Source organism: Crocodylus siamensis, chromosome 4 (genome assembly GCF_052110815.1).
Source record: "Crocodylus siamensis isolate JL-2025a chromosome 4, ASM5211081v1, whole genome shotgun sequence".
Classification (NCBI taxonomy): Eukaryota; Metazoa; Chordata; order Crocodylia; family Crocodylidae; genus Crocodylus; species Crocodylus siamensis.
The window spans coordinates 70,022,993-70,046,667 of NC_143398.1; the positions used below are offsets into that span (position 1 = coordinate 70,022,993).

Here is a 23,675-nt window from a genome sequence, read left to right on the forward strand (position 1 = left end):
GTTGTGTGATGGGGGATAGTGGGTTCATTGGTAATAGAGGGAGAATAAACAAAAAATTAACCACTCTTTTCATCTACCCGTGAGGAATGGCACCAGATGTCACACTACCTTATGTCAGCAAGCTTGCACTGTCCTCATACCAGCCTTTGCTCAGAGATTTGTTCCCGTGATAACACTCTGCGCTGTCATCCCTATTCCACTGTCACTAATAGATGGAGTCCTGCCTTTTATGGGAACTCCAGTTGTCATAGCAGTATCATCACACAGAACCATGTTGTGTGCAGGGACTGGGTATAATGTGAAGAAAACTGGATTCTTGAATCCCAGGAATTCCATTCTCACTTAGTACACCAGGTTTGTAGCAGATCAAAATCAGTCCTATGTTTGCTATTTATTTCTGCTTGAACTCCCCCAGAGGAAAGTAATCTTGAACAAAATTTTGTGATTGTTTCATGTTCAGACTCAGTCCCCTGACCTGAGCTGTTTACAGCTCACTGACCTCACCCAGCCTATTCTAACATTGATTTTCTCCACAGAAAGTGAATCTACGATCATTAGACATTGTGTTGAAACAGACCCATTCTGCTTTACTAAACACAGTGGTGGGGAAAAGAAAGTCCTCTTTTCTTTAAAATTGTGTATTAACAATTTTAGTATATTTCAGGTTGTTTGGTGCAACACCTTGGTACAACACTGATGCAACTTTATCTAATAGCTACAGCAGTATTTAAATTATGCAGTAATTAAGCTGGTTTTGGTTCACGCAGGGTTTACTTTCCGGTTTCCCATTACCTTAGGTTCCAGGCCCACCTGCCAGCCATAAAATATGCTGTTCCCATACTTTTTTTGCTTAGTACAAAAATATGAGTCCTAATTGTATTTGGATCTCCTTTCATCAAGGCCTCATCTTGTTGAGCAATAGTAATGTGTTTTGTGTGTGTGTTTAACTTTTAGCTCATTGCAGCAAGCTTAATGTGATTGAAAGCCCAACTTGAATGTTGCAGGCTAATACGTTTGAAGTCATGTTAGCTGGCCATATTGTTTTCCTTTGGGAGCCTCAGAAGCTCTAGCCCACATCTTAATAGGCTAGGGTGGTATTTTTAGTTGCACTAAGCTTAACTGAATGAGCTGATATGATTCAAGACTACAAGTTTATGATCATCAAGATATGACCCAAGACACAATTACAAATATTGCTTTGCCTTCATGGTTTTACGTTTGTCTCGTTTTAATTAACTTTTAAATATTTTAAATTGCTATCTGCCTATCTACTATACTTAAGGTTTGGCCAAGTGACTTATGTGGCTAATGAGACCATTGTATCAGTTCTTAGTGTAGTAATTTAAAATTCTACATAGTCAAAATCCACCTCTGTTAACCTTTGGTAACTGCTTTTCCAAACTGACTTTTGAAGACGTGTCCAACCTACCTAAACTAGCAGCACTGTGCTTGCCCATGGCCAGATAGTTAGGAAATCTAATACTTCTTGAAAGTGTGAACTGAATGTGACTGAGGTGCTTTTGATCCCTTAACCATTTTATGATTTTGACTATTACTATATCCTCCCAATGGCCCTTATGTGACGTTGAGTTTTGCTGTTTATGCCTCAGAAAATTCTGAAATGAAAAATATGTGAACAAGGCATTTTATCTTCCTTCACAAGCTCTACCTAATATGACTAGCTGAGAACTTTAACTATGTATTGGGTAATTGGCTTTCCTGCATCCCATGTTTTTAATTGCTTGAATATATAATCAACTCAAGGTACATTTCTTGTACTCTAATGAATTTTAATAGAAAAGTTTACTTCCAGATGGATCAGCATTAGATTAGCTTTTTGGCTATCTTATAACTATAATTTAAATTAACACATTGATGCCAAAACATTTCTTTATAAGAAATTAATTGTAGAATATATTATTTAATCATGTACTTATTTTATCTGGGCAAATCAGTGACTTTTTAAAAATGCAAAGTTCCCAAGAGTTCCCTAATATTATACCACTGGATCAACATCAGTTCAGTAACTCTTGTAATTTAGATAAATGTTAAAACATATCATTTCAGAGATGCTTCTTTAAACTTTAATTAACCATCATATTTTAATTCACCTTTAACATTTATACATGACTTAAAAACCTGAGCAAATTGAGCTCTTTCTTTCTTGCTAACAGAAGACTGTGGAGTAGAGGCATCTACAGTAATGTAACTTTAAAGTTTTTTCAAGGCACTGAAAGTCCTCAACTGAAGAATATGACTTCCAGCTGAAGTGTGAAAAGAAATGTTCATAGTTCAAGTTTACTTGTACATGGACATTAAGAAGACTTTACTGCTGACATAAATTTGAGTGGTGTTGACCACCACTTGCAATCTGCTGTTAAAAGGTAGAAACAAATTCCTAGAGTAGATTATCAGCTGCCACTGACTTTGGTATGTGATCTTCAGCATTACTGAAATCCTGTGTGCCACAGTTTCTTAACTTGTAAAGCTGGGGTACTAACCTTTTCTTAATAGTGAAGTTGAGAGAATTAAATAGGTAATGTTAGTGGAAATCGTCAAAAGAACCAGAAGCATAACAACCAGGGTCTATGTCCTGGATGGCAACAGACTGGCTGCGATGGCAGCTGCAGTTCTTGTGCTTATTATAAGTGGATGCCCAGAGCTATTGCCCCATTGCCCACTCTTTATAACACTTCTGAGAATAAAGGCACATGCAGTTTAAATGCTGCCTCTGTAAGCTGGGGAAGAATCTAGCACAGTCAGCGGTAAGGTCACTGAACCAAAAGTCAGTTTTGCCCACATCTCTGTTTTTCCTTGGCTTGCTAGTTAAACTTGAGCAAATCACTTAACTTCTCTGTGCCTCCCCAGTGGTTATATAAAGCTATTCAGTTGCTCATGTAATGTAATTTCAGATCTGTGCATGAAAAAAGTTCTGTGTATTATGTTTTAATATATTTGTTTTCTTGTGATTGAAATATTTTTTTCTTTCTCTCCCTGCAGAAATGAAATTGGAAGAATTGGTGTAATATCAGTTGCAGTTTACAGCTTTTTAAAAGATTACTTGTAGTCATTAATTTAATTTTAGTGAAATTTATTTCCATTCCAACCCAAGTCACAAGTCAGGAAGGTCCACCATATCTCAGTTAGAACTGAGGCCAGTTTGTTTTCTCTACCTGTTAAAACATTCAGGAATTGCTCTAGGTCACTGTGGATGACACCCAGACCATAGGATTTGATTTTTGCAGGCCCTCATATGGGAGGCTGTTGAGTCCCTGAGACTCTGATTGATGTGCATCATGTCCATATTGTTATAAATTCATCTCTGCCCATGATATTCCTGCATGTACTCTATTTCAGGAAAAGCAGAGATTTCTGACAGATGTCGTACATGAAGTGATGCTGCTTGATGGTTTGTCCAGTTCACATCCAGTATCACAGGAGGTGCAACAAGCCACAGACATTGACAGGGTGTTTGACTGGATCGCCTACAAAAAGGTGGGGACAGATAAACCACACATTTGTGTTCAATTTTTAAGTAATTGTATTTGGAAGACTTGTTATATGTGAAAAAATAACCATATCAGAAAAATAACTAGTTACGAAATTTAAATGCATGTGGACTCTTTGGGTTTAAAGTAACTAACCTTAGGCATTGTGCTTGTGACATTCAGAGTTATTAAATGATATAAATAAAACTGAAGGTTTTAAGAGTTCAGCAAAGGACAGTTATTCTTATTTGTTACTTATATTGTGTTTGTGCACAGACTTTAAATGCTTTAAAGCTGCATAGAGAAGTGCAGTCCCTACCCTAATAAGAATCAAGAGAAAATTTTTGAAGCATCATCTTCAGTACCCATTGTAACCAAATAAGGTGGTTTCTTTTGTGAGAAAAAGTTAGTAGTGTATAGCCATGAAGATCCAGGAAGTATGTAAGAGGCAAGCATTTTTGTGGGCAATATCTTTTATTGGGCCATTGGTATAGACTTAGAAAAGCTTTCAAGTGTAATGCATTCTTCTTCAGTTCTTTTTAAATTCATTTTTGTGCAAAAACTTTGTGGCTTATTCCTGGTTTTGTGATGCTATGAATTGCATTAATGTATGGCCAGGTAACAACTGAAGATGTGATTAACTGGTTTATCATGTCTTAAGTGTAATGTCTGCCAGGGGCTCTAGTCCTTCCCCTCCACTAATAGCAAAACAATCCTAAGTGCTGCCATGGAGAAAGTTGAGGAATGCAGCTATATGACATGCAAGGGGTCATGTGCTATCAGTATCCTGATCTTTTTCTAAAGTCAAACTACTGCTCTTGAGTTGTACATAGCCTGTGATCTGTTTTTTATCTGATTATTGTAAGAGAATATGCTATCTCCTTTTATCTTTATAGTATAGATTTAATTATATTTTCAGAATGAAATTTGATGCATCATTTAATGCAACACAGTTAGCAATTGGGGAGTTTTCCCTTATTTACTTAGACATAGTTTCTGTTGACTTAAATGGTAATTGCATCCATGTATCTGTGGGTTGAATTATGTTGTAAGTATATTTAATATAGCAGTAAAACAGTTTATTCTTCCATTGGTTCTTATAAGTTTTGTTAAAAGGCTTTGGTAATTTTTAACTCCAATTTTTATGTCTGGATCACAAATGGTGTTTTCTTTCTATGAAGCTTAGATATGCAAAAAAGTGTTAATTAAAAGAATCAGATAAGCTTTCCAGATATCATTTGCAGAAGAGATATAACCAGCTCACTTAATCCACTCTATTTTAAATCCCATATCAAGTGAAAGAAAGGACTTGCAACCATGAAATAATAAAGAACCAAGTGAAAAATAATGCTTCAATAAGTTTATAAGTACAATAAAAAATCTTTGCACCGATTCTTTACATATTAATTATATTAAATATATAGTGAGGAAATGTATTTTATAGTTCACCATTATATAATGATTCTGTTATTGAGGGGATTTTGTTGTTCCACTTTCATATGTATGCTGGAAACAGATTGGTTGTGCCACGATATGTTGTGGCACAGCTGAATGTGCTCTACAGATTTCTACAGATGTTGCCGGTCACCATTCGCTAACTTGGGAGACAAGTGGGGGAAAACTTCTGCTTGCAGATGTACCCCTATGTTGGGGAGTGGGGAGTCCATGTGTCTGTATGCACGAAGGGGGGAACTCCTGTAAGGGTTTCCTTTTCCTCATTTGCAGATACACCTGCAGAAGTGTGTGGGGGGAGAAGCTCCCATGGGAGGGGGGTCCCCCTCTATGCTTGTAGATGGGTGTTGGGGAAATTCCCTGCAGAGAGATTCCTCTGGCACACATATCTGCTGTGCTCTGACATGGGGTGCATGTTTATAAGCAGGGAACCCCCACTTGCAGATATGCATTTTTGGGAGAAAGCTCTGACCTTTCCCCTTTACTCAGCTATGTCCCCAGGGATCCCTAAGACATGTCTAAGTAAGTGGTGAAAGCAAAGCAGGTGCTCCCAAAGCCTGAGGGGACTGATTCTGCCAGGGAATTCCCAGGGTGTGCAGGACCAGGCCCGGAAGCCCTTGGCAGTTAAAGATCTTCATTTAGCTTCATGCGGGCTGTTTTCTTTTGCCATAAAGAAACAGATGTGGGCCTCAGTCAAGTAGCCCAATTTAATACCACCTTCTGTCACGGCCACGAATTTGAGCATTTGTGGTGTGACAGAAGCTACAGACCTGTTTGCTTTTACTTTGTGTCACCAGAGGAATTTTTGTGGAGACATAAAGATAAAATCTATTTCTACCTCTAGAAGACCTTTCTACCAGAAGGGACATATTTCTTCTGGGAGAAATTCAGTGAATACTTGTGGGGCAAGTGGCGATTCTCCCGGTAGAAGCATAATGTCTGTAAGTAGCCCAAGTCGTAAAGATATAGTTATTATAAAACTTTTATGTATCATAGTTTAATGGGTTTTTGGCAATAGATCATTTTTTTTAAAAAAATATTTCAGACTAACTAAGGAATATGTGTTTTGTAGACAGTTCATCCTGCTTAAATTCTTGCTTTTCTCTTGGGCAGCAGGAGAGGTGGTCTAGCCAGGAAAGTCAGCTTTCTATTATTTGCCGGGTATATACAGTTCTTTCCTCCTGAATCAAATGACATCACATTCTGATTGCATAGAAGCCACATGGCTCTTTGTTGCCTGCTGAATCACCACAACGCCCTTTATTCCAGGGTCTTTTATGATCATATTATGCTTATACAGTACTAAAGCAAGAAGGAACCACTCTCTTTCAGGCAGTATCTTCTCTCATTGAGCAGCAATGCCTGGCCTCAACTTGGCCTTCTGTTTGAAAGATTCAGGTGAAGAATCTTGACTGTGTAGGACCTAGTGATTTTTATTTTTAAAGTGCGTGCGTGTATGTGCACATGCATGTACCTGTGTGTGTGTGTGTATCTATATATATATGTATATGTGTGTGTGTGTGTGTGTGTGTGTGTGTGTGTGTGTGTGTGTGTGTGTGTAAGATAGCATATAAAAAACTTAGTCACTTGGAGGTTTTCAAATTATTACTCTTGATCAATGAGGTTATAATATTCAGTAGCTTACAACATGCTGATTTATTCTTATTTAAATTATCTTCCAACCATAGATGTTTATTCTAGTGATGTCTGAAAATCAGCAAGTTCAGAGGTTCATTCTTGATGAGTATCTAGAACATTTCATGCTGTTTATTTTTGTCTAATTAATATGATAATAGCAATGTTAATATCATACTTAGCCCTTATCTTTTTATTATAAAAGCACTTTACAAACATTAAATATTTTCATTTGCACTGAAATGATGAATAGGGCAGTAGGAGACATGCATAAAATAACTAACAATTTATATAATATAAAAGCAGTACTCAGCTTTCAGAGGAGATGAGAATACAATCTGTATATTGTATAAATGTGATTGCATTGTAACATTGTAGTGGTTCCATTTTACTGGAAATAGTGGTCCAGCCCAGTGGATATTGCTGCATCTCAGGTCCTTTGCCAGACTTTCAGATTGCTTAGCATTCTCACCATCTTAGTACCAGTGTATTTAGTGATTGAACTTACAGGGTGCTGATCATTTTCAGTGCACTGCTTTGAGGAGGCTAGATAATCACCTAGCCGAGGTCATATGATCCCAGTATTCTTTCCTGCCCATGGCAGGAGGTCAGATTTGATGATCTGCTCAGGTCCCTTCCAACCCTATCAACTCTGAAATTATGAAGTGTATGAGCAGTAATACCAGGGAAATGACTTAAGGTGAAATTACATGTTACAATTAGACCATGCTAAGGGCATTTAAAATGTAAGTGTCTATATATAGTTTCATAGTTTGTAGGGTCGGAAGGGATCTGAGCAGATCATTGAGTCCAACTCCCTGCCATGGCAGGAAAGAGTACTGGGGTCAAATGACCCCAGCAAGGTGTTCATCTAGCCTCCCCTCTTAAAGACCCAGGGTAGGAGCCAGCACCACTTCTCTTGGAAGTTGGTTCCAGATCCTAGCCACCCTTACAGTGAAGTAGCGCCTCCTGATATCTAGCCTAAATCTACCCTCTGCCAGCTTGTGACCGTTATTCCTAGTCACTCCTGGTAGTGCTTGGGGGAACATAGACTCCCCCAATGCCTGCTGGTCCCCTCTGATTAGTTTGTAACAGGCCACTAGATTCTCCTCAGCCTTCTCTTCTGGAGGCTGAATAGGTTCAGGTCCTGTAGCCTCTCCTCGTAGGGCCTGCCCTGCTGCCCCCGATCATGCGAGTGGCCCTCCTCTGGACCCTCTCTATGTTGTCCACCTCCCTCTTGAAGTGTGGCACCCAGAACTGGACACAGTATTCCAGCTATGGGGCTGGATGGGAAGCATCCCAGGGTGCTGAGGGAGTTGGCTGATGTGATTGCAGAGCCATTGGTTGGCATTTATGAAAACTGATGGTGATCAGGAGAGGTCCCAGGTGTTTGGAAAAGGGCAAATATAGTGCCCATGTTTAAGGGAAGAAAAAGGATCCAAGGAACTACAGACCAGTCAGCCTCAACTCAGTCCCTGGAAAAATCATGGAGCACATCCTCAAGGAATCCATTTCTAAGTGCTTGGAGAAGAAAAAGGTGATTAGGAACAGTCAGCATGGATTCACTGTGGGCACGTCATGCCTGACCAACCTGATTGCCTTCTATGACAAGGTGACTGGCTCTGTGGATATGGGGAGACTGGGGGTGTACCTTGATTTTAGCAAGGCTTTTGGTATGGTCTCCCACAGCATTCTCACAGGCAAGTTAAGGAAGTATGGGCTAGATAAATGGACTGTAAGGTGGATAGAAAACTGGCTGGAGCATCAAGCTCAGAGGCTAGTAATCAATGGCTCGGTGTCTAGATGGCAGCCAGTATTGAATGGAGTGCCACAGGGGTCAGTCCTGGGGTCAGTTTTGTTCAATGTCTTCATCAGTGACCTGGAAGATGGGATGAAGTGCACTCTCAGCAAGTTTGCAGATGACACCAAGCTGGGAGGTGGGCTATAGATATGTACCGTAGATATGCTGAAGGGTAGGGCTAGGATTCAGGGTGACTTAGACAAACTGGATGATTGGGCCAAAAGAAATCTCATGAGGATCAACAAGGAGGAGTTCAGAGTCCTGCAGTTAGGATGGAACAATCTCATGCACCAGTACAGGCTGGGGGGTCACTGGTTGGGCAGCAGCTCTGCAGAAAAAGATGTGGGGGTTACAGTGGACAATAAGCTGAATATGAGCCAGCAGTGTGCCCTTGTTGCCAAGAAGGCTAATGGCATACTGGGCTGCATTGGTAGGTATGTTGCCAGTAGTTCAAGGGAAGTGATTCTTCCCCTCTATTTAGCACTGGTAAGGCCACATAATCATCTCTTGGCGAAACTGACCAATTGTGGCCTTGGGTCCACCATGATCCGCCGGCTGGGAAATTGGCTCTGTGGTCAGACCAGAGGGTAGTAATTGATGGCAGTCACTCATCATGGTGTCGTGTGACCAGTGGGGTCCCCCAAGGCTCTGTCGTTGGACCCATATTGTTTAACATCTTCATTAATTATGTGGACATTGGAGTCAGGAGCGGACAGGCCAAGTTCGCTGATGACACCAAACTTTGGGGCAAAGCATCCATGCCAGAAGACAGGCGGGTGATCCAGGCTGACCTGGACAGGCTCAGCAAATGGGTGGACAAGAACCTGATGGTGTTTAACACCGAAAAATGCAAGGTTCTCTACCTTGGGAGGAAAAACCTGAAGCATCCTTATAGGCTTAGCAGTGGTTCGCTAGCTAGCACTATGGAAGAAAGAGACTTGGGGATCATCATTGACCACAAGATGAACGTGAGCCTGCAATGCGATGCTGCAACTAAGTGCGACCAAAACACTGGCTTGCATCCATAGAGGCTTCTCAGACAAATCCCAAGACGTCATTCTCCCTTTGTACTCAGTCTTGGTGAGGCCGCAGCTGGAGTACTGCATCCAGTTTTGGGCTCCACAATTCAAAAAGGATGTGGAGAAGCTTGAGAGAGTCCAGAGGAGAGCCACATGTATGATCAGAGATCAGGAAAAGAGACCTTACGACGACAGGCTGAGAGCCATGGGGCTCTTTAGCTTGGAAAAGTGCAGGCTCAGGGGTGATCTGATGGCCATCTATAAGTTTATCAGGGGTGACCACGAGTACCTGGGGGAACGTTTGTTCACCAGAGCGCCCCAAGGGATGACGAGGTTGAACAGTTATAAACTACTACAAGACCGTTTCAGGCTGGACATAAGGAAGAACTTCTTTACTGTCCAAGCCCCCAAGGTCTGGAACAGCCTGCCATTGGAGGTGGTTCAAGCACCTACATTGAACACCTTCAAGACCAAATTGGATGCTTATCTTGCTGGGATCCTGTGACCCCAGCTGGCTTCCTGTCCTTCAGGCGGGGGGCTGGACTTGATGATCTTCTGAGGTCCCTTCCAGCCCTAATGTCTATGAAAATACCGAAGCAGGTTACCTAGAGAGGTGGTGGAAGATTGATCCTTGGAGGTTTTCAAAACCTGGCTAGACAGAGCTTCGGCTAGGATGGTCTAGTTGGGGATGGTCTTACTTTGAGAAGGGGGTTGGACTCGATGGCCTCTTGAGGTGTCTTCCAACCCTAACTTTCTATGATTCTATTATATTAAAGCTCTTTAACACATGCTAAGTGCCCTCTGAGCATCTCAAAGTTATACCACATCAGGTGAGGGTTAACTCTGGGATGTGCTACGTAGCTCGTGTTAGGGTAACTTCATCTTGCTCCACAAATAAAATAAGCAATTTGCTGTCCTCCAGCATCCCAAGATGCACCACTTCCAGCCCCCCATCCAGTTTGGGGATAGAGCCATGGTGCTCTGGGTCTTAGTGATGCCCCTGCTTGCCAGTCCTCTAGTGGCAAGTCAGAGCTGTGCAGTCAAGAACTGGTATTAAATCTTAATGTGTGACTGCCCACAACATGTTCTAACTTGAATACCCTTAACATCCCGTGGATTTTGGTCTAAGAGTAACATGTTAACTTCACCCTTACATTTTTCAAGTGAAGTTCTTGCTTAGCTGTTTTCTTAGATTGATTCCATGGATTTTTTTCCTTAAGAGAAGAGCTAAGAGGATAATTTAAAAAGAAATCCCGAAGTCTATATGCCTCTTTGCTTTCAGTATAAGCAAGGCTTTTCATAAATGTCCACTTCCAGATTCCTTACTCCTACCTCTGGAGGACCTGATACTAATAACTGTTGGAGTCAAAACAGTGACTACATTTTACAGATTGTGTTTGTCTGTGTTTTCATTCCCACGTACCTTTATTATGCCTATGTACAGGTCACTAGGTAAATTCACTTAGAGACAGAATACCATTTGTCATAGATGGAAATAAAAATCCAGTCTATTTTTCTCTCTGGTCTCTAGCGATATGAATATTCTGGCAAATATTTGTCAAAATAATTTTCACCTTGTAAAATTGCAAGAAAATATCAGATGTTATATTTCTCAGCACTGTTTTTGTGGCTATCTTTTTTTTTTTTTTTTTGCCCATGCTGCCATATGCTGTATGGTCACTCTTACAAAATAGGGTATTGAAATATTTTCTGTGCTGGAAATGTGTGGTCAAGCTCCACTCTGTGGCTTGACCCTCACTGTGTACCCCACTAGGGAGTTTTCCACCCTCACAGAACACTCGCCTGCTACGACTTGATTGAAAAGTTCAGTAGAATTCTATCCCGTAGGAAGCAGAAGGCTCCATCATCAGGGCTACTCCCTCTCCAGCAAAATAGTCCAGTATGGTCTCTGACAAGATGCTGGGCCTATAATGGGGGCTCCTTTGCCCTTACACTCCCCACCACAAGCCAGTGGCACCTTAAGACACAGTTATCAGCTCCTCACCATCTGAGACTGTCCCTCTCTATCAGAAGATCTTCTTTACCGCTTCCTGCATCCCTTTTGGGTTTCCACTGGATTCTCCCTGTCTGTCAGGATTGGCTTCTGCCCTTTTGCTGTGGCTTGCCCCTGTTGTAACAAGATGAACCACCTGGGGTAAACTGGGATTAGGTGTTCCCTTTTCCTGAGGCATGGCCCACACAAGCTGCCATTCCCTGGCCCCTGTGGTCCCAGATAGGTCCTGTTTTTCTAGAAGGCCCTGTTTCCCTGGGGAATCCTCAAAGGCAGGGGTTGTTGCCCAGGGGTATGTACCCTTGGGGTACTTTGAAGGTTCCCAGAGGGTATGCGGCAGTGGGTGGGGACGGAGTGCTGCCACCCTGTGCCACTGCATCACAGGAGCAGGGCTGGGGTGAGAGCAGGGCCGCACAGACACTGCGCTCCCGCTGCCTCGCCACCTGCCATGCCCCCCCACTCCATGCCTGGTTGCCCCCTCCCGCCGGTACACTTACTAAAAAGGGGGACACCAGCAGTACACTTATTCAAAAAGGTTGAAAACCCCTGCTCTAAGGTGCCGGACCAGGGCTGTGCCAGCTACCGTGTATCCTGGAGCATCTCCATTGTCGGTCCCTGCACTCCTGGTGTTTTGCCCCCTAACCTGGGGGCGACTGGTAAGAGGAAAGTCCTTACCCTGGGGTGTGTCTGTCATGCAGTGTTGGGACTGGCTCACTCACCACCCCACTTGTGCTGTTGCTGCCACTCATCCCAGCGTTGGCGAGGCACCTTGGATCTCGGGAACTGAAGGAAAGGGAGCAAGTGGGGAATTCCCCTTCTGGGCTCCCCCTGTTCTTCTGCAAAATGGATACTATTATTGACATTTCTCTGCTGGTTATTTTAGGATTTCCTGGCTTGGTTGATTTAGAGTCCTTTAGAATTCTTTCCACAGGCTTCATTAGGCTTTGGATCAGGCCTTCAAAGATAAGTAAATGATAACCTAGTTGACATTTAATAAAATTATGTCTAATCACTATGCTAAATATTTTTTCCCCATATTACGGTTGTTTTCAAAAGAAAATTTCTGGAGTTTTAAAATTTCTGCCTTATGTAGTTATGGGGTCTTGGCTTCCTGGTATGTGTTTCCCATGGATCCTTTCTCTTCATAATCTTTTTGACAAAACAAAACAATAAAACGTGCTTGCACATAGTTTTTCTTAGGAGAATGAGAATCAATAAATGCCATTGCCTTCATTATTATCAGCTTCATGTCATTGTTAGACGCAATTAAAACGTCCATCTCGTCCAAACATTCTTGCCACAAAGAACTAACAACTGTCACTTTAATGGCTCCCCTTCCTTCTCAATTTCCTTTATACTTGTTAGAGATGAACATTAAAATTACAGTATGCCATTTAAGTGTTTTGAGAACTAAATACATCTTCAATTTCCACCTTTTTTTGATCCTCTATGGCTGCACATACTAAGAAATCTTAGGGCATAAAGCTCTGAAGACATGTATTCACTTAAGCCTATGAGAAGAGTGAAACAAATACTGTAGCACTACAAAATACCTTTGTACTTGAACTGTTGTTGGTGATAATGTTTGAATGTTTTAAAAACATAGTGATTAGTAATTTTTGAAATGTGTGTCCCCTCCCACAGGAGCCACAAATATGTACAGAGGAAAAAACCAGGATGGCTTATTAATAAATAATATTACTAGAAAGATCCAATCAGCCTTCTTGTACATCTCTCATGTTGCATCAGAGATTAGATAGATTTTCCTAGCACAGCTGGAAGTAAGATGCTGGCCTCCCCAGAATGGCTGGAACATTGGTTATATCCCAAGCGTAGCAGGAAACATAGCCTGTTGAACACTAGAGTGGAGCTCAGGGATTGTTAAATCAAAGTGAAAAACATGACAGCATTTCCACACCAAAAATAACTGACAGCATGAAATGTAGCCTAGAGAGTTGTACCAGCACTGTATGCACACATGCGCTTGCTCTCGCTCACAATTGCGCTTACACACATGCAAACATGCACACACGTGTGTACACACACACACACACACACACACACAGAGGGGGAGACAGAGAAAGTAAGAATAACTTAAGTAACAATAATCAGTCAGGAACAACCACCCATAATAAGCAAGTAAGACAAGACAGCTATATCACAAAGGGATCAGCCATCACCAGGACAGTGCTCTCAGGGTTGCTAGAACTGATGGGTTTCTAAGGCCAGTGAAAGCTCATATTGACTGGGCCAATGCTTTGATAAAGAAATGTGCTGTTGGCAGTCATCTAGCAGGAAAAGCTAGTGATGTTTGTCTCAGTATAGACAGTAAAGGTTCTTGATGGCAGCCAGAGCAGGTGTGATGGTGAGTGTCACAATATAGAGCACCTGGTAGAATCTTTTTACCTATGAGCATCCGGAAGTCAGCCAAATCTAAGAGGAGAGTACCCAGTGGAGTTAATAATAATCCAATATAAATCAAATTAAGATATTGGTTTGAATCCTTTTTAGGCAGAGGAAAAGATTTAATGTTTATTGCCATATCCTGACAAAATGTTCATTCTTTTCTTAACTTCAATACTTATTGTATGCCTTAAAACTTATTTTTGTGCCAGTTTTTAAAAAAGCATAATGCATTCTAGACTTGTGCAAACTATTAAAAGGAGGAACTTTTCAATAAGCAAAAGAAATATTACCAAGAGAGACTGAAAGTGTTTAACCTCCAAAATGCCATTTACTTTGTAGGGAGTTAAGTGTTCAGCTCCACAGTGCATGATAGCAGTATGTTCCAACAAGAGAAAATTTTAAACAACTGAAAACAGTAGGCCTCTGATCAATTAAGTACAATGCTTTTGAAAAAATTCCATGTACCATTTTTCACTGAAATCTGGGCCCCATGCTCTTGGCATAATCCATCTTTTCATTGCGTTTTATATTTTTTTATTTCTGTTCTCAAACACTGGAAAAAAGTTATTCCTTCCACCTAAGAAGTAGTTACTTCTATATAGGGATCAACTACTGTAAGTCAGTATATAATCTTTGCTGAACAGCATGGTCATATTTTGATAATATGAGATGATTCCTTAGATGTGGAAGAAACTTAAGTACAATGTAAAGCAAAGAAGGTTATATTTCAGTTATTCAGATAGGTTAATCATAAGTGTAGTATGTTATCAAGCTATGTCAAATTACCTGTAATACAAGTCAGATAGTTTTGCAACCCATTCTCTCATGGCTGTCTAAGGGAAATGCTTTTTGTTTTTCCAGATTAATTTAGCTGTGATGTCGGCTGTGAATGACACTAAATTCTATGTACATATTTGTACGATGGTGTCTGTTACATGACTAGACAGCACAGCAGGTCAGTGCCCAGAGTACAGACGGTTGCTTCAAAAGCCATTTGTTCATATTGCATTTTACAGAGAAAATATCTTGTAGTGAAAACAACTCCATTCTGTTGAGAGAAAAGTCCTAGAAAAAGCTATTTGCAATGTGAGTGCCAGCCATGTTCAGTTAGATCCAGATTTAGCAAAGCACTTGTTCGGTTCAGAAAGTATTAGTTATCCCAGTTTAAGCATATGAATTATACCTTTGAAGCCAGTGGGTACATGCTTAAAATAGGCATGTATCTAAATACTTTGCTTAATTGACACTTAAGAAAATGCTTAACTTTTAAGTCTTGATTCAGTAAGAGCTTTGTTCAAAATGGATTCATGCTGGCTAGTCATGTTTTAGATAAAACTGATATGCCTTTTTTCTTATGTGAAGTTCACCAGAATACAACCTGAATACTTAGGTACACATGAAGGCCTATGTGTTTCAGTATTCATCTATGCTTTCCACACTTAAGTGAGAATGGTCCTAAGCTTGTGTATGCTTGAAATATCAGCTGGCTTTTTTCTGAGAAATATGTACATACATACAAGAGAAGTATTAAGGCAGGTAGGCTTCAATAAAGATGTGTGGGTACACATATGGCACCCAGTTATCCCGGTTCCCTCAACATACTCAGGCTACCTCTAGCCAGCCTTACCATGTTGTGACCTTAACAAAACTTACTGTATCAAGCAAGGTGATTGGATTTTTAGTGCTTAGTCCTAAAGTAAGCATGCATATAATTAATCTTGTTGTCATGGTGCACTTACAAGCTTTAGAGAGATACTTTCTAACAGGCAGTTTGGACTGTGATTCTGAGGGAGACACAGAGTGTTTTTTTTCCTAAGGTGAGTGTTTTTTCCACTTCCTTTCTCATATTTTTGTGACAAAGCATTTAGCAGAATTTGCAGATTTGTTGGAAACTGACAGGCTGCGCTGCGAGTGCTTTTGCTGTGGCCTCGAACTGCAACCTCTGGGCTGTCAACCATGCACCCTGGCCCCCATGCAGCCCAGCCCTGGTTTGCCCACTAATGAGATGTTGTTTTTTCCATATAGGTAGGACTCTTTGGATGTGTAAGGATAACTGTTATATATAAGACAGTGCATGTGTTCCTGTGTTTCCAGGATTGACATTTCCTCAGACCAGTCTCTTTCTGAGACTGTAGCAATTCTTTTTCTAAACTGTGTTTTTTAAAGTGTTTTCAAAGTGTCAGAAACTTCTGTCTTTAAGGTTACAACTAAACAGACACTGAAAATTTCTGCAGCACATGAAACTCAATTTGATTGGGAAAAGGCATACAGAAGAGCTGTGTCCTTCATGAGTATTGAAACAGATATGTTTCATGCCAAAACAAAAATTGTTTATAACTTCTCAGCAATACCCATGATACGTGTATGTTTGTGGGAGAGAGACATAACTATACATAAGCTGCCATTTATGCATATATAAACATACACAAGATTAAAAGACCCTGTTTCACTGTCATGTATTGGTGGTACCAGATAGGTCATGCAGTTATCAACTTTAGCTCAGACAGAAGGTAAGGGCTTTTCTCTTTGACCATATCAAGCTAGTTTGAAGGTCATAAATAGACATGCTTTCCTAGTGTCTATCTGGCAAATGTATTTTATTAGCTTGAATTCCTCCAGAATCTTTCCAGCGCTAAAATGTATCTATGCTTGGCTTTATTATTATAAAATCAAAATCTGGACCCAGAAGGTGTCCTTTTGCCTCACGTGTGCTATGAGAATTCAGAAACATTTGGTTTGACTGATCTGTGTGTGTTTGAAACATACAAGCTGACCTTAAACCCAGCACCCCAACTAGCTAAATGGCCTACAGCTGAAGTCTTGAAACAGTTTGTTTCCCAAGGAAAGACAGCAATAACAAATATGAAACTATGTTTCTTGATTGAATTACTGCAACGGTTAATTCAATTTATCATCCTTGGCTACAGAAGGCTTGATGAAGTCCTGTGATGTTGATGAGATTTGAAAACTCAAACCTTACAACACATTCAGTTTAGATTAATAAAAAATAAAGAGGAAGTCTGATTCTAATATCCCGTTTCTCTTCCTGTGTGACTAAAAGCAAAAATTCCAAAGCTGTCTGCAGTAGCACCAAGTTCTCGTGCAATTTTATTTGCTCATGAACTCTCTCTGCTGCTGTCTGGTAATATGATGAACACTAGGGATGTGTTTCCTCTTGGAAATGAAATTAGTTATAACCATGCATTCTTTAGTACTGTTGAAATGTCCCTATACAGGGATTTGTTGTCTTTTTTATCTTTTGGAGTAATTGGGAGCCATGGACTTAGTTTTATTGTTGAAAGAGATCCTTTGTGCAGTGGAGTTTGAGAACTGCTGCTTTATTCAATCCTGATCTTGAACTCTGATGATGGTTCATCTGTGTAAATAATCTCATCAGCCTCTTGTGTTTGTCCATCCTTGAAGATTTCCTCATATAGGCGCTTAATGAAAAAATATACTGTGCTTTTCGTCCTTGTCAGTGGTGTCAGAACATATAAGCGAGGTTTTGGTGGAGAGGCTAAATAAAACTGCTGTAGTAAATGGAGTCCCAGCAACATTTTGTCTGGACGACTGAACAGCTTGTACTTCATTTTGATATTCAAAGGAAAAGGACATTGTAAAGTCCACCTGAAGGACATGTTTATTTATGGTTATTTCCCACTGAATTCTGTTTGCTATGGCTTGTTCCTAAAAATCTGCAAGAGAATAGATTTCCAAGTCTAACATTTCATCAAAACTCATGTTATCAGTTGGTCATCTGAGTATTTATCTGCCCCCAGAATGACTGTGTTATTCAGAAAAGTTAATGATTATGATTTGCCAGTGAAAAACTCATTTCTTACAGTATTTAGCCTATGCTTCTTCAGCACATCCCATATAAGTTTTTGGCATCACAAAAATCTTGCAGTTTTTCATCTCAAGAGTAAGAGACTTTACTTAACATCTAATAAAGAAATGAATTATTCTACAAGGTTTACAGATTACAATAGCTAGTTTTAAGTTTGTAGATAAAATTCGAAAGATAACCTAAATACATTCTTCTTGTCATTAAAATGACCTGTTTTCTTTGAATTCCTGTTTTTTTTAAAGGATACTCTATTTTTATAAGCACTGTCAACCACAGCTACTGCTGAATATCCATATTATATCAATTGGCGTTAAATTAATTACAAGTTTGCATGTTTAATATTCACTGGAAATTGAGGTTATTAATAGAAAAAGATTAAGACCTTTCAGGCAGAATGTGCTTGTCAATCTATACTGTTAAACTGAAAAAGGGGTAAATGAAGTAATTCCTTTTACTAAAAGTTATGGACTGAGTCCAGTAGTACAGTTTATGTCATTATCATACACTGGGCTGATCTATATGAGATGCTAAATGTGCATTAGACTAATTCTACTGCACATTAGTGCATCATGCAGATAGCTTAAGTGCTTTATTGGATCATGGACTATTGGATCAAGAGCTTCAGGGTGAGCCCTATATTTCCATCTTTTCTGTGATATAATCAGCTGTACTGTTATATTGTACTTTATGCATTATGGTGCTGTGTTTAGTCTCATGAAAAAACAACCATCATTTGCAGTGGTACTTGGTAGGTGAAATGTCTTTTTGGCAGGAGATTCACAGGAGAAGAGTAACTTCTGGAGAACGTGCCCGGTGTAGGCCTGATAAACATAAAAACGTTTCTTCCAAATATATTGTCAGAAAGTATTCATGAAACTTGAGCTTCTGATCATTTTCTCAAAGAGTTATTCTAGCTTTGACATGTCAACATTCATTCCAGAGAAGAATTGTTCAGTAGCGTACAACATTTCAGTGGGCAGACTTGTATTTCCTGGTTTTCTGTCAGATGGATTTCTTTGCATTTCATCAGATAAATCAGAGTGCAGCCTCTTATCCATGCTTTACTTTGTGTCATCTTTCTGTTTTTCTTTCAAATACTGGCATGGCTCTCACTGATGTGTAAAGGGAAACTCTTTAGGGTAGCATTTGAACATTGTATTTTTGTATCACAGAGCGGGAAGAACAGGTATTGGGAAATCTGTTCGTTTTTCTTATTTTATGAAAAATGCAAGTATTATCAATGATTGAAGCAATCCCACTCTGTTAATAATTGTGTATGAAATTGTGTTTTTCTCAGACACATTTCAGCTTGCTTTTGAAAAATATATAGTAAGTATATAGACAGAATTCTATAGAAATCAGCTTGTGAAAACTGAGGTAGAAATAGGTGCTATCTATCTAGGTAGGTAACCAAACCTACTCTCCCCCCCCCGAAAAAACCAAACAAACCAAAACAAACAAACCAAACTCCAGGAGTACTCTCTTATGATTCCTGGGGGTAAACCATCTCTGGTAGACAGGATTTATCACTTCTAGAGGAGACAGGGAAATGATCTTAATTTTTTCACAATTTGGTGGAGAATTTTAATACAGAGCTCTTAGGAGTGCTCTGTGGTGTATGAGTACTATATAACTTTGCGTGGAAACAGTACAGTTGCAGAAGGAAGTCTGTCACTGGTGAAGGGATCTGTTTTCAAGAATAGATAGGTTTAAGAATAAAATGTTTTTGCAGATTTCTACTGTAGAGTCAGGTATTGGCTGCTGTTTTAAAGTTATTATCTTGGAGGAAAAAAATAATCAGTTATTTTGGAGGTTGTTTTGTTGCCCCAAGACAGCTCAGTGCTGATTCAACATCTGTTTATGAAAGTAGTCCTACATTTTGTGCAGCTGCCAGTTATCTAGATGGGGTACTCAGAGGACTAGTTGATTTCTTAAGGCCATACTAGGGACTCAACAGAGATTAAGGCTAGGGACAGAAGTTTAAGTTTAAGTTCAAATCTGTAGTACAACAGAAGTTTGGTGTGCACAAACTACTTTCAAAATGGCTGAAACTGATTTAAGACAAACGTGAATGGATGTAGTATCAGACTGAACTGATTTAGATCAAACCGGTTTATGGAACTTCTGTCTCAGACCCCTTCCTGGTTCAAGTTAAATCACAGCGCCTGCAGTATTCCAGGATGTTTTGCAGTCCTAGGCTGTGCTGGTCCCTCCAGCAGAGCATGGTTGGCCCCTCCAGCAGAACATGTCTGGCTGAGAAGGGCATGGGTGAGAACATGGTTCTGGACCCAAGCAAGGATCTGCCTGGCGGAGGCAAAGGGAAGCAGCCCCTCACAGGCTTTTCTCCATTCCCTGCTTGAGCAGAGAGTGGGGGATGTGGCTAGGCTCCGGGCCCAGATAACAGGCTGAGATGGAAGGGAGATTGAAACCCCCTTCCCATCTGGGGTCTGCCTGGTGGGGGGTGGAGCAGACCCTGACAGGCTTTTCCCATTCTCTGCTCAAGTGGAGAGTGGGGAGAATGGCCAGACTCCAGGCCAGGCCAGCACGCAGAGGGGGAGGGGAGTTGAAACCCCCTCACCCGCCCAGACAGCACCCTGGGTGCTCTGTCACTGGGCGGATCCCAGCTAGGGTCCTGTGCGGGCCAGGGAATGGGTTTAAACCCCCTCCCCCCTCTGTGTGCTGGTCCAGGTGGAGCCTGGCCATGCCCGCCCTGCTCCGCTCAAGCAGGGAACAGGGGAACAGCCTGTGAGGGGCTTCTCCCACCCTGGCACACTTCAGCTGGTATCCTGGCAAACCCTCTCCCCTTCATACTCAGTGGGCTGGCCAAGGCTGGCTACATCCCTCCTCCCCCAGCTCAAGCAGCAAGTGGGGAAAAGCCTCGGAGGGTTTTCTCTTCCATCTTCCCTCCCTTCCCATCAGCAGTGGCCAGAAGGCTGGAAGACGTGCTCTAGCACTCCCACAGCTTCTGGTGTGAGCCACCTCAGGCATGTGGCTGTATTTCCAGAATGTCTGTTCACTTCCTTCTCAGTTCAATCTATGCAGTTTAGACTAACCTGTACAGAATCGAGTCAGCCTTGGGCTTTGATTGTCTGTACTTTCTGGCTTTCTGTTTGGAAGCAACATGGGTAATGTTCACCAAGATTCATTTAATTCAGTGTATTACTTGTAATGCAGCCTGGTAATTTAGTTGAATTAATTTTATATTCATTCTTATTAGCTCTAGAAAATAAAAACTGTTGCATGCACATATTGTTCTTCTTACATGTAACAGTATTTTGCATATTACTTTGGGAGCTGCATTTCAGTCAAAGCACAATATGTAGTGTTAACTTCCTGCAAAATCCATTAGCTGTTTGAACTTTCATTTAGTTTCTTAATTTCATGTAAGAGTTTTAAAAAAATGTCACGTTTATATTATGTCTGACATGCTTTGTTCTCTAACTATAGTTCATGCTGTGTTTTTCCTTATAAGCTAAGTTTCATATGGGCATCCAGCTGTGGTTGTCTAATACCAACAAGGAATGTTTATTCTGCAAAAATGATGGGTATTACATGTTGGGTAGTACTCAGGTGACAAAATATGCGTAAGTCCTTGTGTAAGTGCTTTGCAGCATATTAGCCTCATAATTTAATTGGATTTTGAATCAGAGAATGATCTATGGTTTTGAAAAATAGGCAGTAATTTATGAATTCAGGAACTTTTAATAGTTTCGTAGATGTTCGGGGCTGGAAGGGACCTTACAGATCATCGGGTCCAGCCCCCCTGCACTTAGCCAGGAAAGACTGCTGGGGTCACATGACCCCAGCAAGATGGGCATCAAGATGCTTTTTGAAGATCGCCAGGGTGGGTGACTATACCACCTCACGGGGAGCTTGTTCCAAACCCTCGGCATTCAAATTGTAAAGAAGTTTTTCCTTATGTCTAGTCTGAAGCGATCTTTAAAATATAAAATGAAGTTATGTTAATATATTAAAGAATACTTCAGGATTCTCTTTGGAAGAAGTCTTCAGAATTCCATTAACACTATGATCGACTTTTCTAAAAACATATTCCTACTTTTTCAGTTTTATAAATACTTGTGAAGGGCATTTCAGATGGAAAAGTGTGTTATTCCAATTATTTTCAAAAGGTATGGGCCAAATTATGAAGTTTTTCATTCAGTTTTTATTTAACCTTTACCAAAGAAAGCTTCTATTTTGTCCTACTCTGTTTCTGATGTTGAAAAGTGGTGTGCTAGGAGCATCCATGACCAATGTCTGGCTGTCCTCTTGCATAATCCAGGCTGAAACATGGCTAGCTGACTCCTTTAGTCCCATTATAGTGCATGACACTGATCTATGGTGATCAGATCTGTAGGAAGTGGTACTGGTCTGCTGATACTTCCCTGCTATCTCATGGTGAGAGAGCAGGGTTTTTCTAGGGATCCAATGAAAGCCAAGAGGCACCAGTCTTTGGTACAGGCTGACATATCCAAAACAGTGTCCCTCATCAAAGGACATTTGGGGCTGTGGAATTCAGCAAACTTGCCTATGACTTTTCCAGATCGCTAGATAGTGTGTCTGCCCCCTGCCCACCCGGCTGCAGCCAGCACGTGGTATCACACAACTCTTGAGACAGCAGGGTGCAGAGTCCAGCCTGCAGCAGCAGCTGTCTCCAGCCTATGCACAGATCTGGGGGTATGCGCAGCGGCAGGAACTCCCCCACCCCCCTGCATCTCTTGGACAAACCACTCTCGTGACTCCGCTCCAGCTGTGCAGCACCTGCCCCTGCCCGAGCCCCACTCCCTCCATCATCATGGGGGCTTGATCTGCCCCCCACCCCACTCCTTAAAACCAAGAAAAAAATATAAGGTGGTACGTGAGCTGAAGCTTTGAGGCAAAGGGGTACACTTGTTAAAAAAGGTTGAAAACCCTTGGTCTATCCTCTGCCCTCAGTCACATCTCTCTCACCTGCAAGCTGTTCTGTAGCAGTAACTGCAACTCTAGACACTCAGAAGCTTATGTAGTGCCTGTAGGATGAAGAGGTACAGAGAAATCAGGATTTCCAGAGGAACAGTTAGGGGAGTAGACAGCTTATCTGTGGCAAGTTTGATCTTACTTCAACTTCCTCATGATATATAACTAACTCTCTCCTTTCTCTGACAGTGGTCTTGTCATGCTGGCAGTTAAGTCTCCTTCAACAGAATGGAGGTCTATTAATTTAAATAAAAGTTTTTCTTGTTTAAATGCTTAGGACACCTATACACATACCCAACACCCACTCCAATGTGTTCTAATTAGAATGTGTCAGCATAGACTCCCCGGATCGTGTGAAAAGATGCCTTAAGTGATAATTTTTGTATAAACTTCACTATACTTAGTGTATGTTGTTTCGGTATCTGTTCTACTTAGTGGTGAAATGTGCATCTGCGTTTGAAACCGTGTACCTTTGAGAGAGAAGATTGCTCCGACTTATATGGTTCAACTCATTCCACTGACAGTTGCTGAGGGCCTTGTCTCGCATTCACTTGCAGCGGTTGCAAATCATTGAAATGTAGTGATCGTTAAAGTTAGTACAGATTTCCCTCCATTTATGCTGTACATGTGTTCCCAGAGAACTGTGCATAAATTGAATTTGCATAAAGTGAACCTACTTTACAGTGTAACAAATAGGGATAGGTTCCCATGGTGGTGAGGGAGGCAGGGAGTGAGGCTGGGACTAGGGAAGGGACAGGGCGAGGAGTGCTGCTCCCGGGGCTGCACAAGGCAGCAAAGCAAAGGGAACAGAACAGCACTCACCCCAGCTCTGGCTGCAGCAGCCCTGGGAGTGGTCGGCGCCAGCTGCCTGCAGCCTCTGGGCTGCACTGTGCTCTGCCTGTCCCCACTCACCTCTGCTCCTGGGCTGTGCCATACCCTGGTGCAGGCAGCTGGTGTCGGCTGCTTCTGGGGCCTCTGCAGCCGGGGCTGGGGTTGGTAGGGTCATGACCCTTTCCCCTCCCCCCATAGACTTACCTTTTTGGGTGGGGGCGGTATCTAT

At 41.3% G+C, this 23,675-nt stretch overlaps 1 protein-coding gene across 1 annotated transcript in view; it reads left to right on the forward strand.

Annotated features, from left to right (window-relative positions):
* Positions 1-23,675, forward strand: part of TRHDE (thyrotropin releasing hormone degrading enzyme) — a 321,603-nt gene that overhangs the window by 152,848 nt on the left and 145,080 nt on the right. The window contains 1 exon segment of the mRNA XM_090042544.1: positions 3,358-3,495. Coding sequence (XP_089898670.1) covers positions 3,358-3,495 — 138 coding nt within the window.